Source organism: Protomyctophum bolini, assembly GCF_963924005.1.
Source record: "Protomyctophum bolini genome assembly, chromosome: 19".
Taxonomy (NCBI): Eukaryota; Metazoa; Chordata; class Actinopteri; order Myctophiformes; family Myctophidae; genus Protomyctophum; species Protomyctophum bolini.
In genome coordinates, this window is record NC_137880.1 from 21,777,517 (window position 1) to 21,798,250 (window position 20,734).

A 20,734-nucleotide genomic window follows, 5' to 3' on the forward strand; every position below is an offset into this window, starting at 1 on the left:
GTTCAAACATTCCGAATCCACAATGATTACATTTTATAAGAATTTGTATATTTGTATTTTTAATTTGATACTTGTCAGTGTCAGTTACAGTTAAAATAAATATTTGGCAGTCGACCAAACCCACACACAACACACAAACACCACACCACAAATAACAAATATGCCACAAAGAATATTTATTATTTCAACATGAAATTATCAGCACTGTATGAATGAGACTGCATTAAAGGATAAAAAAAATCAAAGGAACACAACCAAACTGTACAGCAAATTAAAAAGCAATGTAAAATAATATTAACCTTTTCCTAACCCTACCCCTAACACAAGTGTAAATGTATAAATGTTTCAATTTGTGAGGTAAACCTGATCAAAGATGTAGTGGACGACAGTTACCGCCCGGTGATTCAAGACCAATATGTTCGACAGCAAACATGGGACATTAACATTTTATAATACTGCTCATATTATGCTCCTGTACAACCACCGTTTTCTGTCGGCATGCATGACCTCTGGAGTGACAGAGTTCAATAGGTCAATATTTGTGTAACATCCGACTGAAATTGCACAAGAAAACATGGCTTTAATCAAGTTGTACAATATTATACCGTTGTCCGGTGATGTTAAAGGATAACGTGCTGTTGATATCTATTACAAATGGACAGCACAGGCTAAATCAGCGGTTCCCAACCTTTTCTGAATCAGTGGCCACCTGAAAATGTGTGTTCACGGCTCACCCATCTGGCTACTTACATTTTGGGCGGGAACCCCTTTTGGTGTTTTAAGCATTATGTTATACTTTAGCTATTGAAAAATAGCAGATCTACAAGCTCATAGCACTGCACCGAGTGCCACGCTACGAGCTTGTAGGTCTGCTATTTTAAAAGAACCACGAAAATGTGGCGCAAATCTTTATATACTCTTTCAGAGCAAATGTTTTTAACTCAAATCTTTGCTTCCGGGAGGTCCCTGAAACAACATATTTTTAGATGGGGGTCGGAGGCCAATTACATATCATTTTTGGGTTCCTTGACAGGAAATATTGAGCATCACTGATACAGAAACAGGTATTTCAGAAAACTGTCAGGATTTAGAAGACAAATTTTAAATTTCTACGGCAGGCTGTCAATGGCTGTCATGCTCAGATGGTCAGATGGATGGGCCCTGTGCATTTTCAGATCATGTTTATTTGAATGATCAATCGATTGTGTTCCGGCTTGCATAAATTGAACTAAGGTAGTACTGTATACTTTAAGTTTGATATTCATCAAAAAGAAAACAGGTTGAAAAAATAATAATACCAGGACCCCTTTTTACATTATGTTTTAATAATTTATTAATGTTATATTATCATTAAAAGCTTAGTGTTTAGGTAGGGAGTTGCTATGCTACACAGTAAGCAACAATCCTTCCTGGTGCTAGCCCCACACTACGGCTACATTTATCATTTCACTCCCTCGTAACTTATGACTTATATTCTCATGGAAAACATTTATACAAACTAAATAAGTTAAAATAAAATTCAAGTATTTAACCTGGATAAATGGCTGGGACATAAATGTTAAGAAAACAGTAAAAACAAACAAAACTAAAAACACCAATGAAGCAGTGAGCTGGTTACCACAGCGCAAATATGCCACATAACTCCCTTTCTTGGTCAGTTTTTACACTTTCAAACCAAATCATATTATGAGAAATTTAGTTTATTAATTCATTTATATTCCAAACAAGCTAGACACATTAACCGTATGGTTGAGCTTTTTAAAAATATGTTTCTGTATCATGAACTAATAAATGTACAAAATGTCAACATCACTAAATTAACTCTGTATTCCATACAGCTTGTGTTAAAAATTATAAAATAAAATAAACCTAAAATTATCTGAATTTTCTTTAGGTGACATTTCCTAGCTAGACACAACCAGTGAATCTTAGGGTTAATTGGTTTACACTGTCAATTGAACTTTACACACTGCTGTTTTGATCATAAATTTTGATCATCAAACAAAGGAAGTTTGCAAATAAACTGTTGTCTGGACACATTTGAACTTTTTGAGCGAAAATCAGTGAATCATTTTCCAAGTGAGTAGGAAAATAAAAACAAAAATATGGCATAATCGGGTCTGTATTATTGCTGTGGTAACCCAATACATGTAAAACATTAGCAAGAAAATGCTATTTTCAATTTATTCCCTTTCTTTTGATAAATTTGGCCTGAGACCTTGTTACAGCACAGCACAGAGTATGTATTAGAACTGATTGCATGGAACATGCAAACAATTGCACCACACTAAAAGCTAAAAAGATATTCTACAATCTACAACAATGTCCCTTAATCAGTAAGTCAGACTCAGGATAAAAAAGATTGTTTTGACAGTCAACGCAATTATAACAGACTGATATCATCTGAAATACTGGTTCATGGTCAAAGCAAGATTCAGATTCCACCTGAGAAATCACCTGAGAACTTCTGTTGTATACCACCAGACTGACTATATTGCAATTTCTCATTTAGGACGTTCTGGACAAGAGCATCTGCTAAGTGCCTACTAGCTTGCTTTTATTTACTACTAGCGAATCTGAGTTTCTGAAACACACAAAGGTCATCTGGGAAAGTTCTGCTTTCTGAACCCAGGGTCAGAACTAAATGTTTGTTTAGGGGCAGATAAGTGAGTATATATATTTTTTTTGCTACCAACTGTAGTAAGTGCTATTGCATTTTTTGTGTGTAGTATTTCCAAGAGCACTCTAGGATGAAAGCACACTCCAGTCATCTTGAACTCAACTTGCAGTTGTTCCACAATGACTTCAAAATAACAAATTGTGATCAGGCTGACAGCTCTGAAAACTCTAATATACACTGCAAGGTCCATTTAGACTCCGGGATTTAGTTGAGTGCCAGTTTGTGCCATTTCACTATGTAACTGATATCTAAAGAAACGCTGTCTAATCTCCAGCCAATAACATAAATCCAGTAAGCATAATGCATAGCACACAGGAAAATATTCTATTGTAACTGAATCTGTAATGTGAGCACTTGTCATGCAATGCATTTAGTATGTACAGTTACAGCCTGTCCAAGCATCATGATCACAATTGATCTGTTGTGCGCTTTGCTTTGGCTCCGAGTGTAAGATGGGGCCTATTAGTGACGTCCTTATCACCATCATCATTGTCATTATCAACACAACATCATCAAGTATTTAATCAGCAGCTTGGCTACTGTTTCGCCCGATTCCCATTTCCGTTTACTTCGTTGTGAAGCTGTCTAGGAGGCCCAGCCCAAATAAGTACGGAGTACTTATGAGCTATGCCAATGGACATCACAGCTCATGAAGCTTTGCTAATAACATCACATGACCTCCTCAGGAGGATTGCTAACACTGTCCTTCTCCCATTCAACATCCGCTGATTAGTGTCTGCAGCTATTTCTCACCCCCCTAGTGGCGAAAACTTATGGGAATCAGATCAGCTATTTCTATGCCATCAACCCCAAAAGTGAGGCAGGCTAGAGAGAGCAGAATTAGAGGGCAGTCCATGGCTCTGAGAGCCGTTTTACAGCATCCATTACATTTAGGCTAAGATCTTACTGTATGATAGAGGACCACACCTCTAGCATTCCTCCCTTTTGTTCTCTTCCCTCTTCAGCATTCCATCCCATCGTCACTTTCATACCAGTCCGAGGGGGCGTCTGTCCCAAAGTAGCGGTCTCCAAAGTTTCCTGGAGATTAGATAGAGTGCAGAGAGAGAACACGAGGAGATATCAGGAGAATATACACAGCTCATGAGGTGGAATTAAATGAGCGAGAACATTGGTTATGCAAGTACCAAAAACCCAGTTTCTACAAGCTATCATCCCTCAATAGTGATACAAGCTATCAGTATTGGGTTCACTTGTGCGGCTGCACTGGGCAATATGGACAAAATCAATATCATACAATGTTTTATTAAATACCTCTATGTGATGATATTCATATTGTGATATTTAAAAAAAGTCTAATACACACAATAGGATTATACAGTATTTTCCAGCACTATCATGCAATCAGTCTAATTAAGAAACATTGTTTTGTCGCCAGTCTACGGTCACACACTACACAACGGAACAGCTTGCTAATTCTAATATAATTTATAACATGCACACCTCGCTGGGCACCCAGACAAGCAACACCTGTCCTTGCTCTGTGACCTGACAACACGTACGGTACGCCAGAGCCCCAGATGAGCTCATCAGCCCAGTGTGACGACAGACTGAGAGATGAGTAGCGGGGACCCCCATCCGACGATGGGGGCATTATAAGGACGATGATTGGGGGGGGGGGGGAAACTGAAACTGAATTAAACCATCAGGACCAGATCATCAGAAAAGAGAGCTGAGCCAGAAGACAAAGTTCCGGTCAATCTTTATTTCTAACAGTCCTTTATCTATGGTCATCATGACATGTGGACCATTACTGAAAGAATGAGATTGCGGATATAAGTGACCGAAATGGGTTCTCTCAAGAGGATGGTTGGCATCTCCCTTATGCTGAATTCACACCAGCAGTGGTAGACAACCTCCATATTCCGAGAAAAAGCAAAGTTCAATGGCAATGGCAAAGTTCAATGCACCTCCTGCTGTGGCAGGAGGTACAGACAGCAACTCTTTTTACTGTACTGTATAAAACAGTAACAGCAAAAATGGACGTCAAGCTATGTTAACCGCATTCAACTGCTCAACACACCAAGCGTATATAAGTTTACAAAACAAAATGCCCAAACACCCATCCCTAATTGCCCAGCTCTGGCTCACGTAAGAGGAAACAAAACAGTGTCCCTCTCTCACCGATGCCTGGGATGATGTGGAACTGGTCATTGACGTCCTTGTCGACAGCAGTAGTTATAATGCGGACCTTGGGGAAGGCGTACGCCACAGAGTGGACCCCCATCTCAGCCATCAGCAGAGACAGTAGGAAGATCTTGTCCTCTGGTACATCATGGTCCTGCACACAGTGAGACATTACTGATAAACTGTTGGTTTGAAAGCTGTCTATAGCTTTTAGTATCGTTTACTTTACAGACACAGACAGCGCCCAGCAAAATCCAGTTTAATGCAACTCCGAGTGTTTTCAGATTTCATCGTTAGTCCACTTCCACTTCCACCAGATTCTACAACAACAACAAAAAAAGAGATAAAGGCAAGGACACAATGTTGTATACTTTGTAAAATAAAGCTGAAGAGAGAGGTTTCTTTAAATCATAAAATCCACTCAATTTCCAGGCGCTGTGGAGCTGGATTGAATTGTACTTTGTTAAGGAATGTGTTGCATCTGCATGAATCTTATATCTCTATTCGGAGACTCTTCAGTCACCAAATAGTGCAAAATTCAGCAGCCAGATTGATGACAACTCCAGAAGGTGTGACCACATTACTCCTCCCCTCCCCTCCCTTCACTGGTTGCCTTTTAGTTTTAGGATTAATTTTAACATTTTAATGGCCACTTTTAAAGCCCTGCATGATTGGCTTGGCCCCAGCAACATTAAAGATATGCTGGAGCAGTGGAGCTTCATAGGCCTTAGATCGGCAAACAAGGCTCTTCTGGAAGTTCCGGCCACCCAGCTCGTCACCGTGGGTGACCGGGCTTTCTCTGCCCGGTAGTGTCGCGCGGGCTGGCTTTTTTGCATAACCCGTAACTTAACCCATAACTTAAGCCCAACACTTATACACATACGTGACATGACATAGGCCGCCACCTATCTGTTTCGGATGGTTCACACTCAGCATTCAGCATGCAGTGAAGCTCTCCACTCGAAATGAATGAATCTCTGCATGTTTCTCATTTTAGTTTAGATTTTAGTTTTGTGCCTATACTTCGACTTTGTTGCGCGGCGGTGCAGGTACCGCACAACCAAAATAGCCGCTCTACAAGCTCACAACGCGTCGCCTGCGATGCATTGTGAGCTTGTAGATCCTGCACTGTGCACGCCTGCACGGTAAACACTCAATTAAGAAAGATTGAATTCAGATGTGCTGATGACGCCGGCCAGGTTCAGACTTAGAGCCTCAGAGGGGCGAGAGCCGAGAGGGGAATTGTTTTAACATGCAGTTCAGGATGGAGAGGACACTTTTCTCCGACAGTCAAAAAGGTAGGAGAGCAGGTACCGGAATGCTTTTTTTTCCCACTGTGTGATAATTGCGCTGAAAATCTTGACCCGTCCGCCCTGCGGGACAACCCACGGGACCTGCGGGCAACGGGCCGGCCCGCGCACCACTACTGCCCGGGCACCTAAGCCAGAGGCCATAAGACATATCAGCTTACTGTGTGTTCTTTTAGATCACTGCTAAAAACTCACCTGCTCACAATGGTTTCACTTGATTTATTGATTGATTTTGTTCATCTATTTACATGTTTTAACTTATTTAATTGTTGATGTTTTATATTGCTACACTGTATTTTATTATGCTACTGTAAAGCACTTTGTAACATTGTTTTGAAAAGTGTTTTATAAATAAAGTTTATTATATTATTATTCTGCTCTACTTTCAGAATATTTTCCTAATCCAAGGAAACGGCAGATATCATATTTTCAACTCAGGCAGGGAGAAAAGATTGCTATAAAGTGTCACGGGGGAACACTGATAAGGAACATTTTATGACTTTGAAAGCCTGAAAACCCTGCATGTGGACCAAAAACAGAAGAGTAAATATTGAATTGCCCTGAGCCATTGGAAACTGACTGGACTTTGCCCCTAGAGCCAATGTTTACCGTTCACATTTAGAATGAAGGTTTGAAACGAGAACCGCTTGGAATTGTGGGTCCTGTGACACGGGTTGCATACGTTGGTTAGATAATATTACTAACTGATACCATCGCTCCCGATCACAACTAACTGGTTACAACTCACCCGTGGCTCCCGACATGAGTGGCAGGTTAAAACTAACCCGTGGCAGGTTAAAACTAACCTGTGGCTCCCGACATGCGTGGCAGGTTAACTAACCCGTGGCATCCTGTGAGGGTAGGTTTAGGGTTTGGGTAGGGTGTCGGACTGTAAGTACATCAGACCAAACACATTCACCCCTCAGACCCTGTGACACAACGTCACACTGAAACCCTGGTCAATATTTAGTTTAAAACTACGGCATGTTTGCAGTCTAGGGTTCACCAGGAGGCGAAAACGATTGAATAACTAGTGTAGACAATAGACATAAAGGATTATTTTACACTAGTGTGGCAGAGTGGCTCAGATCTTCTGCCTGATGGCCTCAAAAGCCCAGAGGGATATCGCTTTGGTCTAGTGGTTAAGTTGTTGGACTTTCACAAGGGAGGCCCGAGGTTTTAAATTGTGACAGTGATGACCCCTACAGGTTGGTCTTGGGACTGGCTGGTCCTAGAGATGGTGCTGAAACAACATGCTCCTCTGCTTCACATGATCTGAATGACCTGCTGCCTCTTTTCACCTGCCAGTGAGGTGCTTCACCAGGAGGACGCAATACATGAGGAGGAACACCATGATTCCTTACAGTTCAACACGCCCCTTTTGTACCGCGGCAGCCCCCTCAAGGACTCCAGGGGGGCCCCGGACCCCAGGTTGACAACCGCAGGCCAAATGTGTGTCAACTAATGTCTAATGGTAGACACTGCAGGGAGTTTTAAAGACCCCTACGATGCAATGATGTCAAAAGACAGAACAAAATATAATACCACAAACACAGTAGAATAGATCCTTTCACGGTACTACAGTACACATGCACTGTAGCTGTAGAGCGGTGTTAAACCTACCAGCAATACCCTGACAGCCATGAGGGCAGCCGCTCCAGTGGACACAGTGCTGTCCATCAGAATGACGTAGTCTTCACTGACGTCCTTCGGCAGACGCAGGTAGTGGAGCTGGGGCAAAGACACAGGGATTTAAAGGGTTTTTGTCTTGTTTTTGAAGTTATATTGTGTTTTTTTGCTAAGATCCTATCGCTGTGTTGTTTGTGAACCAGACACCACCAAAATAGGTGGCTAGAGTGCTAACCAGTAAATTCCTCTGTCTCAATGATATCCATTTGTAACTGTGAGTATACGAATGCAAATGGACCCATACGGAGCGACATATATGAATGAACTATAGGACACACCTCAGGTTCTCCTGTGTCGTGGTTGGTCTGGATGAGGATCTTTCCCAGACGGATGTCTTTACAAACGGCCATGAGAGCCTGCTCCATCGTCTCCCCTGCCCTCAGGATGGACACACCTGTGATCTGCCCCCCACACCCACACACACACACACACACACACAAACACACACACATGTTCAGGACGGGTAGTGTTTTACCCCTTCAGGACAGGAACGCCTTTTGGGGTTCCTGTTGCTATATACAGTATAATTATATGTGAACACAAACAAACATTAAATGCCATTGAAAATAATGGCCATTTTTGAGTGATCACAAACATTACGTAAACACAAACAGACAAAAGTGAGAACGCAAATTGTGATTGGCCGGAATGAGATGACGTGTGATGAAGGATGATAAGAGCGCCCCTCACTTCACAAGGGTGTGATTTTGAGGGATGCTAGCCCATCCCATGTCCAGTTTTAAGTGTATGTTCACAAACGTTGTCCTACACAAACATTAAATTCCCATCGACAATGAATGGACAATTTTACGTCATGACTCATGATGATGTATGATGACAAGAGCTCACTTCACACGGGTGTGACTTTAATAAATTTCAGAAAACCTAGTTCAGGATTTAGGAGCTTTTGTGTGTGTGTGTGTGTGTGTGTGTGTGTGTGTGTGTGTGTGTGTGTGTGTGTGTGTGTGTGTGTGTGTGTGTGTGTGTGTGTGTGTGAGTGTCTTTTCGGTCTAACACAGTACCAGACTTCACCAACTGGCGGAAATGCCCATAAAGCCAAGGCATTTTAGTAACATGCACCATTAGTCTGCCTGGTCATGATAGACAGGCTGGCCATCTATAAGAGGGTCTGTGTGAGTTTCTGTGTGACCGGAGATAATCTCGCAAAGGGATACATTTCGGAGCCATCATTCCTATGTGGATACAGAGTTCCACATCGTTTTTCTTTGTGTCCAGATCAATGACAATATTTCTATGCACACTGCCAGTAGGCCACATAATTACCTCCAATAATTCCAGATAGAAAATTGACAGAATTAAAAATGAAAATATTTCATGGAATTCTTCCAAATATGTCAAATTTGTAATCAAAGCTTGTCCCTACTCCAGTAGGATACAGAACATATGTTTGTTTCATGTCAATGTCTGGGTAATAATCTTCTTACAGTAAAAACTGTCAAATATTATTTAACACAACCTATAGTGACAGATATAGTGTACATTTGATATTAAGAATAGCAAAACTGTTCATCTTTAAAATGTGGATGAGATACAAAGATAACCACCAAATATCTTATAAAGCAGACAGGGTGTCCCCTTCTTTTCACAGTCAAAATGGATCTTCTGGTATCCTACTATAAATGCGCCACGTCTCTGCATGAGTATGTGCGTGTACGGTTGTAATGCAACTCGAGAACCGTTTGACCCACCGACTTCACATTCGACACACACGTTCCACATCAGGGAGTGCAGTGCCAGGTATCGAGTCGGTCGGACCCACGGTTCTCCAGAACCACCACAAAAAGCTCTGGTCAGGCTCTGCCAGTGGGCCTAATGAGGCCAACTCCTTTCACCTGTGCAATTTCCAGCCTCTGACAAGTTGACAACGGGTATTATTAGGTTCCCAAGTTGCATCGTTCTCAAGTAGGCCGGTGGCCGACGGGTACGTACAGGTCTAGTGAATGTAGATGTCTGTGAAAAAAGATGGCTTTTGTGGTTGTTGGATTAATAAAGCACCCAAATTAAATGAAAGTTTTATAATGATGTAAGTAAGTAGCCTTGCCGAGCCATGAGGCCCATAGAGCAGGAGCCTATCTCCTGTTTCTGTAGCGTGAGGCAGCTTGATGTACAAGTACATCCCCTGGACATGACGTGAGTATGTCCAGGGGACATACTAGCGATGTGATCATCCTCAAATCCTGCCCAAATTTAGAGTCACGTGTCACCGATACGTCATTGACAAACTACTTTATAAATGACTGACGCAAACAGGGCAGCGTTAAATAGCAGTTGAACTGCCATCAGACCTCACGAAGAATAGTAAGAAGGGCACTGTTAAGGAATATGGCTACAATCAAAGCAAAATCTCTGAGGGCAATGAACAATCAAGAGCTGTCAAAACAGCTGGATGACCTCGAGAACGAGTTTTGCCAGCTTCGTGTGGCCAAAATGACAGGCGGAGCGGCCTCCAAAATCTCAAAGTATGTTGTTGTCCGCAAAGCAATTGCCAGAGTCCTGTTTGTCATCCACGAGAAACAGAAGAACGAAAAACGCACGTACTACGAGGACAAGAAGTACAAGCCCCTGGACCTGAGGCCCAAGGTCAGAACTAACCGTCCTCAGCACAACATGGCCATCCTTCAGATGAAACAGCACTGAGTGTGAATCTATGCGTTCAAGGTGGAAGAAAATTTAAAAAGAAATGACTGACGCCACAGTCTGAGTTTCATATTGGAACCACGCCAGTCTTATGCAAGTAAGTAGTGTGAGCCGTGAGGCAGCTTGATGTCCAAGTTCATCTCCTGGAAATGACACTAGTATGTCGCAGGGACTTGACCCTCAATCCAATCCTTTTTTTTTGACCCCGACCGAGGATCGAACCCTGACCTCCCAATCTCAGGGCAGACACTAACCGCTGAGCTGGTGCCATTCCTATGTGGATCCAAATCATTTGATTAAGAAAAGGCATGCTGTAATGCATGCAGTCCTCTGCACGCATTACAACAGGCTTACAAGACATTACCCCTCACAATCACACTCCCTGTTGAACAACCCCATAGGAGTCCATAGTGGAGTGACAATTCCTTCTTGGTGCCAGCAACCAAGAAGGAGTGGAACCTCAGTGGTATGCAGGACCTCTGCACAACAAAAACAATCACAATCATGTGAAGTGTGGCTGCCACATGACGTCACTGCTTATTAAAGCAAACATTAAAAATCCATAGACTTGGCTGCCACATGACGTCACGAGTGGGGTCCTATTTTTGGGGCGGGGCTTGCTGATTTTTGATGGGGAGCATGAATAAGTCCATAGACTTGGCTGCCACATGACGTCATGTCTGAAAGTTAAAGGGGATAGAGCTCCTCAAAAACAAGATCACAAAACTGAAAAAACTTGAATAAAACTATGCTGTGATGGTGTGCTGTCCTTTGCAAGCGGCTCCTCGGCTGGTCCTGGCGGCACCACCAACAAGGTTCGGCTGGCAGCAATGAAATTCAGCGTCTTCTGGATGAATTTCTTTGCTAGTTCTCTTCATCTTGTAGTTCAACGGTGAGTGACTCAATCTACTCTCAGAACCCCTTTTATAATGTACCCGCCAGCCGTACAGGTACAGTACAGGTGATACAGCAAATACGCATCTGGGCTTGCTTGGACCTTGGATTTTAACATCTCTCCACAGGACATCACATTTAAAACTCATCCAGTGCCACCAGGTGGATACCAGTTTTGGCCCTCGTTGCCACCGAAGCCCATTATAAATAAAATAAAGAAAATGTAATTCTATTGTGCATGTCATGTGCATGTCATCAGCTGCACACCAGATTAGAGGATTTTTCAAAAAATATTAAAAAGAAAATATATATATATAAAAACTTAAAAACATATTTTTTCAAAAAGGCGTCCAAAGGCCACCGGCCACCAGGGGTAGGCGTCCAAAGCGTCAGGTGGCACTGAGACAGTACATTTAAGTGCAGATGCTTTCAGATTCGATATGGACTAGAGGTTTAATGATCAACACAACGTGTCGGCCTTTCCGATTAAGTCAAAACAATGGCATAAATGTGGACGTACTCGTTTGCCGCTGAGCCTCTTGCCCTCGTAGATGGCCCCCTGGGGTGTCTCCACCAACACAGACTGCAGGGAGAGAAGGGAGAAACCAGTAAGTTATTAGATTTGCATCTACTGTAACAGGAAAAAGTGTGACGCCTACTTCAAACACACACCACACACCTTGAGTGGCAGGAAGGAGAGGGCGTGCTCTATCAGTAGCCTCATCAATCTCTTGGAATAGAAGATGAACTCATCACGGTTTGTCTCCTTGTTCCTGCGTGTGGACACACACACACACACACACACACACACACACACACACACACACACACACACACACACACAATATATAAAAATCACACCTGTGTGAAATGAGGGGCGCTAATATATTAAAGTCTAACTCAGGTTGATTACCGGTAGGTGATGTAATGGAGATGTAAAACAAACGGTGACAAAACAAACATTAAATTATCTTTATTGTTAATGGCATTTAATGTTTGTGTTAGGGACAAGATGACGTACTGTACATTTTCCCTTCATTATCAATGCCGTTTTTAAAACAAACATTGAACTAAAGACAAACATTAAACCTCCTTCATTGTCAATAGCGTTTAAAAACAAAAAATGATGCAAAAATGTATGTGCATGCTCACCTGATGATGGTATGCAAGCCGCGGACCTGTGGCGTATTCCCTATAACGCTGAGGGTTTGGGGTAAGGGCTGGTCTTGGTGAGCAGAGGCCAAGGCTGACCTACACGGATACAGTGGCATGTGGTGATGATCATGAGCACTTGACATAACGATACACTAGGTCTGCCCCCACTAAATGAGCTCTTAGTGGACAAATAGCTTTGGGTCTGACTCAACAAAATCGTGTAATTGGCTAATGTCATAATTGCCCTTTTTTTGCAAATAAGTGCAAAGACACTACTTGACATTTGAACTCCTACAGCAAATAAATGCTAAAGAAGTCTTAAGAACCCGACCAGCTATCTTTATATGACCAAGTTAGATGGGGACAGTCCCACCGTATGGCACACAGCCATGGCCAAAATCAGGCCCAAAATCAGGCCACTTCAATCATGACGCCTTCCAGGCATTTTCCACATCAATGCAATACTTAAAATGTCCTGAAGTGGGATGCAGGGAAGTAACTAAGGCGTGACATTCTCCAGGACTCATGATTGAGTGGACAGCAAAGGTAATGAAAAGTGAACGTAAAAAGTAAAAAAGGTAAAACAGTCAGTTGTTTTACTTTTCTCCCTTTAAACAATAGTGAGGCGTAGTGTGTGTGGGGAGGTTGCCTGCATGACCTGGCAACAACACCACAGGGATATGGCTGTGTTTAGTCATTAACCATTTTACACAGTTGAATATGCTTAATAGCTTGGTCTTGCAACCAACCAAGTTGGGAAGTTCCAACGGCCACGGTTTCTAGATTTAATTATTTCATAAATATTCAAAGTAAAGTGTACCGTCATATTTTTAGGCCAGCTTTCAAGCTGGTCCCAATCCAAAGGATTTTATATCAGACTGTTGATAATGAAATTGAAATATTGACTCCGTTAAAGAGGTTACATCATGGCTGATCATCTGAATATCTGATGCCCTGAATTACTGTGCATAATAGCCGAATGCCCTGCTTAGTTGTTGCCATTGTAGTTTGAAAAGTCATGAATTCAGACAACATAGCGTATACCATGACCATCGCCTTCAAAATATCACGAAATCCCATTACCAAAATCAAGATGCAAAGCAGATTCATGTTGGAAATGCCTCTGTCACTAGTATGTTACAAACCATTATTAGGAAAAGATTTGTTTAATTCAGTCGGTGTGTACGTACTGTATATGAAATGTTATCATGATAACATCCATATAAGGGGAAAATAGCGCAGGAATATATTCAACCAAAACAAAACGTGCTTTTGAGACTACAAAAACGGAGGAGATGCAGGGTTGATCCTCACATAAGCCAGCGTTGCTTCCTCTGGACAGGTTGACAGATATTCATTGGGCGAGGAAGAAGAGATGAGAGAACAAAGAACGAAGCCAAGGGAGAAAATGTGACCAGAGAGGGAATAAAAAGACAGAAGAAGTAGGAGAAAGAAGACAAGACTGTTAGAACATGGAACGTGAGCAGCCTCTCGACATCACTACAGAGCCCTGGGCAAAGCCGTGTGGTGGGATTTCCATTTCTTCTAATTTGTAAACCTGTAAAACACAGATCTTAGGTAGGGGACTAGGGGCCCCCAATCACTGGATCATTACTTGAAGCATGATGGGGATGCCTCCACCAATGGAACCTACCCGAGAACAGTGCAATTTTCACACCCATGAATACCACCTAACCAATCCTACACTCAGCAGCTACATGGTGTAAAAGAAAAATTGGTTGATTGGTGATTGAAAACTGGCTGGTCATAGGGCAGCTCTAAGAGAGAGCTGATGAGACCCTCGTATTATAGCATCAGAGAAAAGGTGAGGTTATTTCTGGAGATCAGCGTTCTACTTCAATTCCAATGTCAGCTCACGCCGGTGTTGACTTGATCAGCAACAGCAAAGATAAAAGGAAATTTGACAGAAATGTGTCTCAACGAAAAGGGATATTAGAATGTGTATCAATATGGAATATTGATTTCAGCAAGATACGTGACAAATTCACATATCTCAAAACGGTGCTTCTTTAATCTTTATAACTAATCTAAATGCAGGAGATGTTTCTGGCCCATCCATGCAATGTAATTAAAAAAAAGATCTGGTGCATCCATGCGATGTATTTAAATTTTATTTTTAGTTATAGCTGCTCAATAATAGCAAGCCATCATTATCTTGATGGCTAGAGCCAACGGTTGAGAACAACATGTATCTGTGAAAGCAGATACATGTTGGTTGGTTTTTCATTTTGTCTTTGCTGCTTCCCAGTCTTTGCTGCTGCCCAAACGTTCTGAAAGGAGAGTGCTAATGGGACAGAAAGGACTCTGAAAGGAGAGTGCTAATGGGACAGAAAGGACTCTGAAAGGAGAGTGCTAATGGAACAGAAAGGACTCTGAGTGTGCTAATGGGACAGAGCCACCAGAGGGTGCTAATGGGACAGAGCCACCAGAGGGTGCTAATGGGACAGAGCCACCAGAGGAGGAGACGAGAGGAGGAGAAGAGGAGGGCTGGGGCAATCGTACCTCACTGTGATCTCACGCTGGGATGGTCATACAGAATTCAGCCAGTCAGTGGGATAACACACACACACACACACACACACACACACACACACAGTGAGAGAAATTAAAAAACGACTCATAAAATGGAATTAGCTATTCCAATTAAACGGTAACCTCACCGTATAAAGAATAAACAGAATAAAGGTCCTTAAGCCATTAAGACCTGAGGCCGATTCAAACGCCTTCTAAATCAATGTCATCAATGTGTCAGTGACCCCCTCGAAAATCACACCCATGTGAAGTGAGGGCCGCTCTTATCATTATACATCTCATGAACTGAATTATGTGATTGGTTAGCCGATTTGCTCGTCTACATATGACTTACATTTTCCTTTGCCACATATTTACGTCATATGTGCACATATGACCTTGCCTTTCATTGTCAAGGGTAAATATGAGACGTGAGGGGACAAAAGCTGTATATAGGCCTCAAAAATCCTACACAAAGATTTAATTCCCATTGACGTCTTATATACAGTGGACCCCTCTAGACTGCGTTTCAATGTACCTTATTGAACGGTAGCGAAAAACAAAAAGACTGTAAAAGAATGTAAAATCATGTCAAGACTGGTGTACTCGTTTTTTTGTCTTTGTTGTTTCTCTATGTTGTGATTAAAAAGTTAATTTAATGTTTGTGTAAGACGAAAATCCACTAATAGCTGAATATAGGAGGGGCTAGCGCCCCTCAAAAGATTATATGAAGACAATGGACTAGGAAAACGGTAGCTCATTGAAATGCCAGGTACTGTATAGACTGAGAGACTGGTCTATGTATGGCACTCGTTCAATAACAAGGACCAGTGAGCACTGCAGGCATTCAATTTAAGATTTGCATATTGCCTCAGTAGTAAAAGGCATAACATGTGGTAGTCTATTTATATCTGGCCATGGGTAGACATCCCATCTTCTTGGCGGCTCTGTGTTCACTTGCCATAAACTATGAAGATTGAATTCAGTAGAGTGCACACCGCTGCCTAACACTATACAATTGTGAAGATATATCTACCTGAGATATGATAATGATTATGTAATTATGGCTTTGATTTAGACCTGATCATTTCCACCAGCATTTGTCCTCAATATTGATCTTGGTAGTACCTTTAACTTGAACCTTTTCCACCCCAAGTGTGTGTGTGTGTGTGTGTGTGTGTGTGTGTGTGTGTGTGTGTGTTCACCGGTAGGACGTAGCACAAAGGAAGGTACACGTCATTCACACTATAAATTTAGCCAGAAAGTTCTAAGTTCAGAGTTCAACATGTCCAATGTATTTACTGGTAATGTAAGGTTTACTTTCAACTAGCAGTTACAAGTTCTAGATCAGCTATTTTCGACGTAAAAACTCTCTGTCTTACAACTGAACACTCTTCACACCATAGACCAAAACCGGTAATTACACACACACTCGCGCACGCGCACACACACACACACACACACACACACACAAAACACAGAAAGGGGGCTGATTGAGTGTGATGTAAGCTGTGACTGACAGGCATTTAGCAAGAGCATGACAATGTGTCATGCTTTATGTGCTGTGTGCATGTCTGCATGAGAGTATGAGCACATAGCTTTCATAGAATACTGCTCTGTGTATGAGTGTGTGTGTGTGTGTGTGTGTGTGCACGCGCGCACGAACGTACGTGTGCTTGTGTGCGCGAGATAGATGCCTGATGTGGTGCTGATGGATGTGTATGGGGCCTGGCAGATCATCGTTTGGTAGGGTTCATAAAACGTCTGGCTGACAGCACAAGGGAGACAAGATGGAGGGCACAGCCCACTGCTTAGCATGGATACTGAGGAGCAGGTTCACTTGGTAGGGCGCAGCCCACTGCTTAGCATGGATACTGAGAAGCAGGTTCACTTGGTAGGGCACAGCCCACTGCTTAGCATGGATACTGAGGAGCAGGTTCACTTGGTAGGGCACAGCCCACTGCTTAGCATGGATACTGAGAAGCAGGTTCACTTGGTAGGGCACAGCCCACTGCTTAGCATGGATACTGAGGAGCAGGTTCACTTGGTAGGGCACAGCCCACTGCTTAGCATGGATACTGAGGAGCAGGTTCACTTGGTAGGGCACAGCCCACTGCTTAGCATGGATACTGAGGAGCAGGTTCACTTGGTAGGGCGCAGCTCACTGCTTAGCATGGATACTGAGGAGCAGGTTCACTTGGTAGGGCGCAGCTCACTGCTTAGCATGGATACTGAGGAGCAGGTTCACTTGGTAGGGCGCAGCCCACTGCTTAGCATGGATACTGAGGAGCAGGTTCACTTGGTAGGACGCAGCCCACTGCTTAGCATGGATACTGAGGAGCAGGTTCACTTGGTAGGGCGCAGCTCACTGCTTAGCATGGATACTGAGGAGCAGGTTCACTTGGTAGGGCGCAGCTCACTGCTTAGCATGGATACTGAGGAGCAGGTTCACTTGGTTCACGCATGTGTAGTATACACCACACAAAGTATATATACCGTATATACAAAACATTTATTGATTTGGTGTGTAACATTACATATGTATTCGTATTGAACCGTTCGATACGATGTGCTATTCTCTTTATGAATCAACTTTGAATAATGTATAAGAATGAATCGGCCCTTTTTGTAGAGGAAGACACACGGACAGAGATGGGAATACATATGTACAGTACATGCACAGCATACAGTACGCACGCGCGCACACACACACACACACACACACACACACACACACACACACACACACACACACCTTATAAATGCCCCTGTCTTTGCTATGTGCAATTCAGTTGAAATGTTTCACTCTAATGCAGCCTGGTTTCACCATTAGAGGGTGCTAAAGGCCATGGACTAACTTTTTGAAAGAAAAAAGGAAAATAAATCCCCCCATCCGACATTGGTGTTTTCAGAAATTGTAATTAAACATAGTCAAAATGTAAGAACGGTTTCATGGATGAGGCCCAATTATTTTATTTTCATGTTTATGCCTGAATATCTATTGATCTACCAATGGAAGCCTGAAGACATCATTTACAGTGGTACTGTGGCGACATATTAAATCCAACACGGGTTGTGCTTATAACCACGCCCCCGGGCAAGTTAAGTTTACTGAGGTCAAGGTTAGGTTTCTGGTTTAAGGACTTGAGTGTTTTGTACAGTACCATGCTATTGGATGTAAGTACAGAACAAAGAATGTTTGCTTTCGCCATCTTTGTTGAAGAAGAGTCTGGGCAATTATGATTTAGTCTTACTAGAAACACTAAAAGTTTCTAAATCTTATATTTAGATTTAGTCTGACTTAATCTAGTTACCTCTGAGGTAAGGTTACTGGAGGTCAATGCTTAAAATGTGATTACCTTTGAGGGGATTGAAGGCCTATTCATAGTCTGGATTTTCGGTGGTGAGGTGACCACCGCTCCGGTGGTGAGGTGACCACCGGACTCGACCGGAGCTGTAATAATGTGGAGCGGTGGTGAGTAAAACCAGAGAGAAGGGCTTGGGAGAGCGGTGGTTTTCTCTTCACCACGGCTCCGTGACGTCATGTTGTAGTTGCTTAAGTATGTTTACCTACACCCAATACCTACCCCCATCAAAACCATTAGTGTCAACCTCAGACCATGGTCTGATTTTGAATCTAAATGGCTTTGTGTTTATGATATTGCCCTGGCTCTGCTCTAATTGAGAGGGATTTAGTGGTTTTGGATTCAGTGGTTTTGTTTGCTTCCCCGTTTACCGGCATAAAGGATTGGTATTGTTTAGGTCCTGTGAAAATGTGGTGTTTAATTTTTCAATCCACTGCTTCTCTGCAAATTTCCGTTCCCCCTCTGTCCAGGTTTGATTGGATTCTAATCCACAAACTTCCAAGGCACTAATTCCATGTGCCATGTGTTTTACTGAGGTTAAGGTTAGGTTTAGGCTGGCTATCACAGTGACTGGCCAATCACAGCACGTCCTTGCACAACCCGTGTAGGCATTGGTATGTCACGGTTCTGAAGTAATCACCATCAACCACTCACCGACTCATGATGTTAGGCCCTAACATCATGCCCCCTAACAGTTAGGGGACAGTGGTGTAATGGTGGTTTTTGTTTTGGTACCACAGCATTTTAATGAGGTCACATACACACCTCGAACACGCACGCGTGCGACTACATGTGCGTGTGTAGTTGTGTACACAGAACAGCTGATTGCCTAGTGTGAGTTTTAGTCACGCAAACACACAAAAGTAGACTCGTGACAAATTAATTCTAACGACCATAAAACAACAGTAACTATAATACTGTGTTGAAAATCTACTGGTTCAGACCAGTGGTGTTATTTTCTTTCCGGTACCACAGCATTTTAATGACTTCACGTGCCTACATGTGCATGCTGACAGCCTAAGTGTATATTGTTTATAGTGTATGAGACACACAAACACAAAATTAGACTAAAAATAATCAGACAAACTTATTTACTGCGCTGCAGTAGCGAAACTAAAAAGTTTGCTTTGGACGAATCTCTTCTTTGATGGTGGAGGAGGCATTCCTGTTGCGTGCAGAACACCACAGAAGCAGTAACCTAATGGAGCCATACTGCTGTGTTGCTTACCGTGTATGAGAATGTGCGTTCAGGAAAATAGTTAAAACTGTTGTTATGCAAAGTAGTATCCATTTGATTTGGGCATGGTACTTGACAGTGTGAGAATAGGGGGGCGTGCCCACCGGCAGTAAACCTAGACCACTGGGTACTTGGTGCGTCTTGGAAAGTCTCATAACCTGAGGTTAGGTTCGTCTTCTCTTGAATCTAGAGGGACACGTTCTATATCTCATGAGGTTGTGTTTATAGCAGACTCCGAGTCCTCACTCTAATGTGCACTTGCAGTTTGGGCAACTCCAAAGCAAACTCCACATGCCCCAACATATTATTTACTTGCCATAGTATGATCAAACCCTTCACAACCAGCACAACTGTTTTGCCGATGTAAATGTCGACACCCTGCCTTTATTTGTAATGGATCATATCTAACCCCTGCACACTAGAGCAGTGCACATTTTAAAACTTGGCATAGTTAGACTGGCATATTGGACGATACCAATATGACAAATATACCAATACTTTTCCGATACCGATACAGTATCGGGAAATCTCTAGCTGCAACTATCGATTGTATAATAGATTACATCAATTGCGATTGGCACTGCATTTGATTTGCTCTTTTTACCCTCTACACCAAATTCAATCCAAAAGCTCACAATGTATCGTGTTACAACAATCTCACAACGCAAGCTTGTATCAGCTATTTCCGGTAAGGACAGCGACTTTTTCAGGCAGACTGTGACTCTGGTCTGAAACCAAGCTTTGTGAGAGACATGAGGTAATGATGTTGTGTGCTGCCCTACCTTCTCCAGCTGACTGTGGACGTGCTGCACAATAAGGTCCAATGCTACAAAGTTCTCACCACCTGAGAAACACATACACACACACACACACACACACACACACACACACACACACACACACGTGTGTTACTTCTAAAAGTTGTCCTGCAAAGGTTTTTCTTACACTTTCAATGTTTCAATTAACATTCCAGATTGCAATGGAGTCATAAGACATCTCATGGAATCACAGAGAGACACTGTCTCATTGTCACCATCAAGTGCTTTTGGGCCATGACTTGACTGAAATG

General features: G+C 42.5%; 1 protein-coding gene across 2 annotated transcripts in view; it reads right to left on the minus strand.

The window, feature by feature from the left end:
* Positions 1-156: 156 nt before the first annotated feature.
* Positions 157-20,734, minus strand: part of LOC308333727 (uridine-cytidine kinase-like 1) — a 34,680-nt gene continuing 14,102 nt past the window's right edge. Inside the window, exons 7-15 of one of the 2 annotated variants that reach the window (XM_080790194.1) lie at positions 20,448-20,509; positions 13,846-13,865; positions 12,529-12,627; positions 12,056-12,149; positions 11,897-11,959; positions 8,103-8,225; positions 7,759-7,866; positions 4,823-4,979; positions 157-3,718 (exon numbers count right to left, since the gene is read on the minus strand). In XM_080790194.1, coding sequence (XP_080646320.1) covers positions 3,642-3,718; positions 4,823-4,979; positions 7,759-7,866; positions 8,103-8,225; positions 11,897-11,959; positions 12,056-12,149; positions 12,529-12,627; positions 13,846-13,865; positions 20,448-20,509 — 803 coding nt within the window. In that variant the 3' untranslated portion in view covers positions 157-3,641. Of the gene's footprint in view, positions 3,719-4,822; positions 4,980-7,758; positions 7,867-8,102; positions 8,226-11,896; positions 11,960-12,055; positions 12,150-12,528; positions 12,628-13,845; positions 13,866-15,054; positions 15,072-20,447; positions 20,510-20,734 lie in introns of both variants that reach the window. The other variant, XM_080790195.1, reaches the window with a different exon arrangement.